The 9,551-nt window shown below is 35.1% G+C and overlaps 1 protein-coding gene across 2 annotated transcripts; it reads left to right on the top strand.

Annotated features, from left to right (window-relative positions):
• Positions 1-2,761: 2,761 nt before the first annotated feature.
• On the top strand, positions 2,762-9,337 carry LOC145043488 (FAD/NAD(P)-binding oxidoreductase family protein). Of its 2 annotated transcripts, none has more exons than XM_078992171.1 (10): positions 2,762-3,298; positions 4,129-4,395; positions 4,634-4,760; positions 4,972-5,033; positions 5,691-5,921; positions 6,029-6,150; positions 6,378-6,516; positions 6,922-7,120; positions 8,349-8,443; positions 9,048-9,337. In XM_078992171.1, the coding sequence occupies exons 1-8, from the start codon at positions 2,921-2,923 to the stop codon at positions 7,081-7,083; spliced, it is 1,488 nt and encodes a 495-aa protein (XP_078848297.1). In that variant the 5' UTR covers positions 2,762-2,920; the 3' UTR covers positions 7,084-7,120; positions 8,349-8,443; positions 9,048-9,337. The 2 variants fall into 2 exon arrangements, with proteins under 2 accessions (XP_078848297.1, XP_078848298.1); XM_078992172.1 differs by having other exon boundaries at positions 8,349-8,448.
• The last annotated feature ends 214 nt before the right edge of the window (positions 9,338-9,551 follow it).

Genomic DNA, 9,551 nt, shown 5'->3' with positions numbered 1-9,551 from the left:
ATGTTAAGACATCCTAGAACATAATAAACACTTTATATAAGTGTTATAAGCCCTAAGGATTGCATCTAAGTTGTTTTGGGACAAGGCTAGTGAGTTTAGGGTTTCCAAGGGACTTCATACTTGAGTTTACTCTCCATATAACCCCACACAAGGAAGTTTACGGTCGTAAACCCTTGTGTTTACGACCGTGAACTCCTAGACTTAGTGTCATTTTGTGTTTTGAAGTCCTAAATGATTTCTAGAAGCAATTTGACTTGGTGGTTTAATCATTGGAAGGGTTTAGGGTATCAAAACACTCCTTTTAGGAGTTTTCGGCCCAAAGACCATTTCCTTTTGAGTTTACTGCCGTAAACTCATATGGAAGTGGATATTTTTGTGCTTTCAAGTCCCAAACTCATGTAGGATAAGTTCTATACATTTATCTAAGGCTAATGAAGTCCTTAGGCACACATTGGTGCCCTTCTTTCATGTTTACAACCCAAGAGCCTTTTCCCTTAGAGATTACGGCCATAATCTCTCTTTGGGAGGGGTTTATGATGTTTTAAGGTCCCTCAAATAACTAGGAGTAAGTCTAGGTAATTGTCCAAAGCTTTAGGAGTGTTAAAAACACTCTTTGGTCCTTGTTTTTGGAGTTCACGGTCCAAGAACTTCTTGGGCCGTGAACACCTAAACTTGGGTGTTTCTTTGATGTTTTCTTGTCTTAAATACACTTACATACAAGCCTAAGTTCGTTATTTAACAGGTGGAAGGGACTAGGCATCATGTAAGCCTTATATAAGAGTTTACTCCCCAAGATGTTCTTGGGAGGTAAACTCCCGAATCTTGCAGTTTTGCTATGTAATCGATGTTATTAAACATGTTATAAGCCATATAATATAACTAGAGAAGGGTACTCACGATTTAGGATGAAAACCCGAACGTGAGAGAGAAATGGCTTTTCTCTAGTTGGAATTGTCAATAATGAATGAATATGGCTCAAAATTCTATATATAGTCCTGAGATTTTTGGCAGAAAATATTTTATTCCCGTAATGAACTCTAATGTAATAGAGTTTTGGAATAACAGTTTTGCACAAAACCCTGGTGCATCCACTCTCCTAATATCTCCTTAAGTGTAAATCCCGAAATACTCAAACTTATACAGAAAAGTCTGAAAATTTACTGTGACTGTTATAACTTCTATTGACCTGATAAAGTTCGTACAAAATGGAAATTTCGGGTTGTCACAATTATTTCTACATAACTGACAATGGGGGGGGGGGGGGGGCGTCGCCCAGCAGAACAATCCCATTGAGAGCCACGACTGTTGTTCCCGCGATAGCCAGGACCTGTATTACGCCCCCGATTAGAAGAATGAGTGGGACTGTATTGAGCCTGAAAAGCAGCCGGTGGGGGAGAAGCACCATGAATTGACTGGAGAAAAAGCTCATGGCTTTCTGCCTGTGATAGCAAATCACGGAAACTTGGGGATGGTTTTGTAGCCCTGATTGTTGTAGAAAAAGTCTCAAAGGAAGCCCCTAAACCACAAAAAAACCAGTGAACCTTGTCGATGTCGGCAACGGGATTTCCAATCGCTGCCAATTGATCACATAGTGTCTTGAACCAGCGACCAAAGTCAGATACTGAAGTCGTCCATTTGTTGATTTAACGAAGCATGTCACGTAGCGAGTGAATACGCTCAACTGAAGAATTGCTGTAAGCATTTTCAAGCGCAAGCCAGATATCGCGAACATTGGTGAGACCCAAAACTTCATCCGGCGGTTCTTACGTGAGGGAAGCATTTAATATAAGTATGGCTCGTTAATCATTCTCCTGCCAGGAAGATAGAGTTGGGTTGGGAACAATTTTGTTATCAGAGATTATGGTGGGAGGCGGCTGGGTTAGGGTTCCATCGAGATGACCAGATAACTTTTGATAGGCAAAAAGTAGGGTCATATGATTTTTCCAAAGTAGATAATTAGTGGATGATAACTTAATAGTTATCATATGGAGAATAGTATTCATAGAGAGAGAACTATCTTGAGAAATAGAAGAAGACATATTGCCCGGGATAGAAAAAAAAGGACGATGAAGTGTTAAAAGAAAAGAGATAAAGGAGGATAGAAAGAGAGAATGGCTGATACCATGTGAGATTCTAGTAAATTCACCTCAAAGATGTTAGAGGTGGAAACATGTTTATATAAAGAGAAGTTTACAAAATTACCCCTACAATCAAGGGGATAATTGATGGATACGACTAAATAATTACAATTAATATGACTAAAAATAAAGTAAATCATCTAATACAAACTCTTCAAATCAAAGTGCTCCAAACCAAAATGTTAACAATCATTTCACACTTTTCGGCTAGGACCCGTTATCACCACCACCTTACCGACCACAAATGGATGATGTTCCTAGTTATTATTTACAATTCCAAATGTTCCAACAATTCCATTTCCAATCTCAACCTCAAACCTAATTTCCATCCCAACCACCATTCATACCTTCAACCGAACACGAAGAACACGAAAAACAACAACAACCTTAACAAAAAAAAAGGAAGATTGATATGAGAAGATGAACACAAAAAAAAAGAAGTTGAATTAGCAAGGGCATGGATCGACATATATGAAGATGGTGGCACGGAAAAGGGTCAAATTCGTGATCAGTTTTGGTTACGTACTAGAGAGCGTTTTTGTAAGGAAATTGATTGAAATCTAGATTATCATCACACATTGAAAATGGAATCTACGTGTGGTCACATCCCTTTTAAGTTTTACCATCGGAAAAAAAAGGTAAAAACTTAAAAAGTACGAGTTTCGAAGAGTCGGGTGAAGCCAAACCAAAATTTGCTCAGGCAGAAGAAGTGCTTTCCTTATCCTCCGCTCAGACCGCCGGTTCTGTCTCCGACTAAAAACGACCAACCCCCGATAACTACCATGCATACCGCCTGCAACCACCACCTCCTCTCTTCTACTTTCATTCTTCAAATACCTAATAAGTTCACAAAACATCACTCCGTTACTGTTTTCACATCACCCACCACCAACGGCAATATTCTCAACCCAATCCTCGGCTGCTCAAAGAAGTCGTCCATAGATGGACCCAAGAAAACCACTCGCAAAACTCCCAGGAGGTCATCTTATGGAAGCTCCAGGAAGTCAGTTTTGAGAAAAACTTTCAAACAAGAACAAGTGACGTTCACTGCACCGATATCTGAGGACCCGGTTGTTGCCATAATCGGCGGTGGCATGTCTGGTCTTCTTTGTGCTCTCCAGTTGGAGAAGAGAGGAGTCCGGTCCACTGTTTTCGATACGGTATGTGAAATTCTTTCGATTTTCTATATTGTATATCTATTTTATGCTATATTTTGTCGGACTTGTGAAACGTCATAAAGCTAAAGGTGTTTGTGGATTTATATGCGATCAAATTTCGTAAGTATAGGCCTTGCAATCAAGTAACAAACTGTGTACCTAATATATCCAGACATTTAAATCTTACGAATTCCCTTTTGATGCTGTGCCTAATCTTTGTAACTATGAAATTGTATGAATTTATGTTGTTGAATCAGAGTCTGCAGATACTATTGGCTCACTTTTCTGATAAATTATTTAAATATTTCGATTTTCTATGTTATGCCATATTAAGTGAGCTGAGTTCTACAACTACAAGTTGATTGAGACATTTCATCAAATAGTTGATGTGCATAGCAATAGTAATGTCAAGGAAAGGCAGCAGAGGCATCCCATTCATTTAATAGCTTAGCTGCACATGGATTTTGAAGTTGAAAATAACTTTTTCTAATGGAAGGCATAGTTTTCCATGCTTATCTTTCTTATCCAGAAGCTTTATAATACTTGATGAAAACTAGCTATGCATGTCAAATTCACCGAGTGGAGGGTGTTAGATTCATGGAAATCTTTTGTCCATGAATGGTTTGTAGGATTATGTCTAGACTCTATAGAAGAGAATATGACTTTGCATGATCCTATAAAGAAAATGACCAATCAAGCATGATAATTGGTTCAAGATTCAAGCTTCCTTAATCTCTTATAAATAATTACATGGTTATACCCAAGGCGTAAGTCTAGTGTGATTAAGCTTAGATAGTTAAAATGTGTTTCACTTATTTTTCTGTAACATTTAGGGAATCCATGGACTTGGGGGAAGAATGGGCACTAGAACAGTTGACCCTTCAATGATATTTGATCATGCAGCTCAATTTTTTACTGTAAGTAATCCTCTGTTTTCTGAGCTGGTTGATGATTGGTCCCACAAAGGGTATGTTCGGGAGTCAGTAGGTGTAATTGGAGAGCTTGAAGCTGGTGGTGATTTCTTTCCATTTCCTTCTTCCCCTCCCAGATATATAGCCATCAATGGAATGCGTACCCTTGCAGATTCACTACTTTCACAGGTACATAGTTTACAATTTTACCCCTCATAATTCTTTTGTCACTATTTTTTACTTAATGGGAACATGATCTAATCTGGTGAGCTATATATGAGTGTTTCTGATTTACTTAATGCAGAAAAAAACGGATTAATAGAGGAAGTTAGGGGAAAGAGGCTTTCCCTATGAAATTCTATCTTTTTACCAATATGCCCTTGTTTGTTTAAATATTATTTAACTGGAAACTTTACTTGTGTTTCAGAGTTCCATGGTAAATGTGGTGAGGCCTTGCTGGATAAGCTCTATTGAACCTTTCAATGGAATGTGGCACTTGAGTGAGAATGGAAAACATCGTGGAGAATTTGATGCCATTGTTATTGCACATAATGGTGATATTTAAGTTACATATTTATCATGACACTTGAACAAAATTTTATACTATATATGATGCCATTTCGTCATGCTTTATGCAAATTATCTATGCATATTTTGTCTATTGCTTTTCTCATTGATGAAATTTACTATCAGAGACCTTGCTTTTTCCCCTTTCATGAATCTCTGATGTAATGTTCTTTTGTTGTTGTTCTATTCTATCATCAGGTAAATGTGCAAACAGATTGCTTTCCACATCAGGATTACCACTTATTGCAAGACAAATGAAGGTATATTATATCTGAACTTTACACATAAATTTTTCCCTTGTCTACATCAGGATTCCTTAGGAATTGGCCGGAATGGAATTGAATTCCATACCCACGTCTGGGGAACTGAGTTCCGTTGGAATTCACAAAATCATATGGATGATGGAATTCAAGTTTCATTCCATTAACTCATGGAATTCGATTCCAATCCAGCCTTATTTGTCTTGATGACTAAAATACCGTTTCGAAACTCTATTCTTTTAACATAACATTCTAGTATATTGGTTTTTCTTTTTATTATTAAAATTTTAATTTATTGTTAAGCATTTTTTTCCTAACTTGTCTTTGTGTGTGGATGATAGATTAATGTTTGCTAATTTATATAACTTATTCTTTACCTAAAAATAATTTTAAAAAATATCCATGAACAAGAAATTAATAAAAGTATAATTTTGTATATCTTTCCAAGTAATTAAATAAGTTCCATAAACAAGAAATCAGTTAAGAAAAATCCTATCATTTGTCATCATTTGCATTCCAAATCCTTAGACAGATTTATACAAAGGAATGGAATTCAATTTCATTCCATTTCTTGTCAACCAAAATCCCAATCACTTCAACAAAAAACATTCTGTGAACCAAACACCCTTTTATTCATAGCTATTGTTGTATTTACAGAGACTTGATCTTAGTTCTATATGGGCTCTTCTAGCTGCATTTGAAGAGCCTCTTCCTTTACCCCCCAAAGCAGCTGGAATTCCATTTGAAGGAGCTTTTGTAAAAGGAATCGACTCCATATCATGGATAGGAAACAACACACAAAAACTATTCAATTCTCAGAATGAAGGACCTCATTGTTGGACCATTTTCAGCACATCATCCTTCGGAAAGCGCCATAAAGTTCCACAGGTCTGTACTCCATCTATGCCAAAAAGACCAAAATGCCCTCCATCATTTAAACTATGTTGTTTTTTTTATGTAAGAGTTTTGCTTCTTGTTGTTTGATGTTTTATTAGGAGAATATTCCTAATGCCACAGCAGAGAAGGTGAAAGGATTGATGCTTGCAGGTGTTGAGAATGCCCTAGGGGTACCAATTGGATCACTTAAGAAACCAATATATACACGTGTACAATTGTGGTATGAATTTTAGGTTTTGTTGGTAATTTATGGTTTTAACTTTAGGGTTAATGTGCATATATACCATATAATGTTTTACCATTTCTTTTTCAATCTATGCAACAAAGTGGTTTTTGATACGAATTCTTCAGACCAAAAGAGTCAATGTTTTACCATTGGAAGATATATATATGCCTATTTATTTATGAATCTTATTTTAACTTTTTTTTTTTTCTTGATATGCACAGGGGTGCAGCTCTTCCTACAAATAGCCCTGGTATTCCTTGCATTTTTGATCCTCTTGGAAGAGCTGGCATTTGTGGTGATTGGTTGCTCGGATCAAGTTTAGAGGCTGCAGCCCTAAGTGGAATTTCCCTAGCAAATCATGTAAGCTTTCTTCATTTATCGCGCTCCATTTACAACAGTAGGCATCATTTTATAAAAAAAAGGGTAAAATGGTCATTTATTCTCATTCAGATAGTTCATTTAAGTCCAGCAAAGAAACATTCTTTCCCTTTAATGTTTAAACATTTTTCACAACGGTGGAACAAAACTGAAACTTGATTACACTATATAATAAAATTGTTTCAATAAACTTGCCACGTCATATGTCCACATCAGCGCCATGTCAACAAAAAGATACAACAATGGAACACAAAAAATTTAATCTCTATAATGTTGGAACAAAACCTAGGGGGAACAAGTGTGAAACTTGGTTGCTATTTAGTGACATTAATCTCTATAATTCACTATTGTATGGAGATTAAAGTTAACAATTTAATCTTTATATAGACTGCAGATTATCTGAAAAGCGGAGGATCACGACCAGATGAGTTTGCTGTTGGTTTACATGATGAATTTCAACCGTTGGATGGACATGATATTGGTCAATTCCCAGGATTAGAATCCAATAATAAGGATATACATGAGGCTCAAGTTCAACTTGGAGTTTAACTATTCACATGGACAATATATAATCTTTCCTTGCACTGTAAGTTTATCTTTCTTTCATGGTGTTTCTTTTGTTTTTTCTCATTAAGTCATGTATGGCTAAAGTGACTGAATAGGTTATGATGTCTATCTGGATATATATATATATATATATATATATATATATATATATATATATATATATATATATATATATATATATATATATATATAAAGTCTGTTTCTTTTCTAGACTGAATAAACCGTCTCACTGAGACTACATGAAAGTTTTATCCTTGCATTCTAAAAAACAAATTTCACAATATTTATCAGTTTTGTTAAGATCCATCAATTTTAACATGAGAGGAGTTTGGAGGAAAAGAAAGAAGAGCAATATGTAAAGGGTTTGTGTCTTATTATTACTATATATTTTTTTTGTCTCAACCCATTAATTCATTCTGTCTATATTTAGTCATTCTCTTCATAGTACGTCAAAAAAGAAAGAATCATATGTAACAACTTCCATGGTGTTGACTTTTGATAGTTAATATAGCTTAAAATTTGCATAGTCCCTCCTATTTTTTTATTGTTCATTATATACTAGTTTTGGTCTTACAATTAGAATAAATGTTATGGTTCCAAGAATAATAATATGTAATTAGCGAGGGTAAAACCGACAATATATAAAGTACATTAGGTGCTTCCATGGGCACTCAATAGTCAATACTACCAACACTCTTGCCTTAGTTGAACATTAGATTTCTGTCCCCTAGAGTGTAGTTTTGATATATACAATGCTCTAAAATTGTTTTATTCAAAAGTTACATTATTGTTATAACTTATAAGGGCAAATTCCATAAAAACCACTATTGTTTTTTTTTTTCTTAAACAAATACCACTGTGAGGGCTTTCTGGTAATGAATTGCAAAAACCCATCGGAAGAATATTTTCTGGTTCATTTTTTTTTAAAATAAAAGTTTTTAGTTGAATCATAAAAAAAATTCCACATTGTTAAACCGACCAAATTTCAAACTATCGTGGTTTAATAGAATTCAAAGTTTTTTGTAGGTGTCTAAAACAAAAGCAAAGTCTTAGTGGTTAAACTAGAAAAAAAAAATCTTTCGGTGGTTGAACCGGAAAAAAACAAACTATTGTGAAACTTGGTTATTGGTTTTAAAAAACCAAACATAATTGTATTAAGGCCTTGCTAAATGAACATTTAAAGTGTAATACATTCATTAAGTTGTATTCTGAAGTATGACTATTAATTTACCATTTTGACCTTGCAGATTTGGAGTGTATAATTAAGCAATGCTTCCGACTGCCAATATTTGGGCTAATACCAGGAACAGTTTTCTGTGGATCTAATCGTAGTATTGCCCAGGTTAGGTACCACCTGTCTGACTTTTATACATTTTACCAAATAACATATAGTCATTCCATTTGATATGATGAAGAGGGGAAGGAATAGAATGACTCATTCCATTAAAATAAATAAAATAAAAATTAATAGTTTTATCTAATGGAATGTGGATCGTTATTGAAGGAATGTGTTTGACTGTTTGTTCCATTTCGTGATTTTTCATTCCTTAGTCGCTGGGTGTTTTCTTTCATTCAATCGTGGAATGTAATGAAAATTTGCAAGATAACCCATTTTTATTTATGTAATTTAAGTAAAACCATTATTTATTTATTTATTTATTTTTTAAATTCTTATTTTAGTTAAGTTACAACTTTAATTAGTTAATAAGTAGAAACTATAAATTTTATTACAATATTATTTGGGTATAGTTAGATAATATATGTAGACTAGAGTTAAAACTATACGTTAATTCGTTACTTCATGAAATAGTTGCTCACTTATGAGAGGATACCCACTTAGCCTTGCGGTCATGGTTTCCTCATGTGGTTTTGTTGAAAGGGTTAACCTCCGAGTTGTGTGTGTGTGTGTAAAGCATTGATATCATGCCTTTATTATGTTTTTCCAGGGAATTTGAAGAGAGACTCTAGTTAAGCATTTTTGGAGTAGCGTATTAAGATTAGTAGAGTTGTAGGAAGATAGCATGTGGATGGGTGATAAATATGTTGTACTCATGGGAGAGAGTTAGATAGATATACCAACATAAGCTCCTTATTATGAGGATTGTAGTGTAACACTATTGCTACTAGATTTATTAAATCATGATTTCCACATTACTCTTGTAATTATTGTAACACCTATCATTTTGTGGATTTGATGTTTGAACATTATAGTAATTGTTGGAATTTATGTTGCTAATATACATGTAAGTGAAATCATGTCCGACTAGCAGGGATGTCAACAGGGGCAAACGGGGCGGGGAGTGCATCTCCCGCCCCCGCCCCCAAAATTTCCCCGTCCCCCCGCCCCCGAATCCCCTTTATTACCCCTGCCCCTCTTCCCCCGCTCCCGATTGATTGTGGGCTACTTTTTTTGGGCTAAAAGAAGTTATTTAGGCTAAAATAAGCTATTT

Source organism: Lactuca saligna, chromosome 4, assembly GCF_052625555.1.
Source record: "Lactuca saligna cultivar CGN05327 chromosome 4, ASM5262555v1, whole genome shotgun sequence".
Classification (NCBI taxonomy): Eukaryota; Viridiplantae; Streptophyta; class Magnoliopsida; order Asterales; family Asteraceae; genus Lactuca; species Lactuca saligna.
Note: the sequence above shows the minus strand (reverse complement) of the source record. Positions and strands in the feature narration are given on the sequence as shown.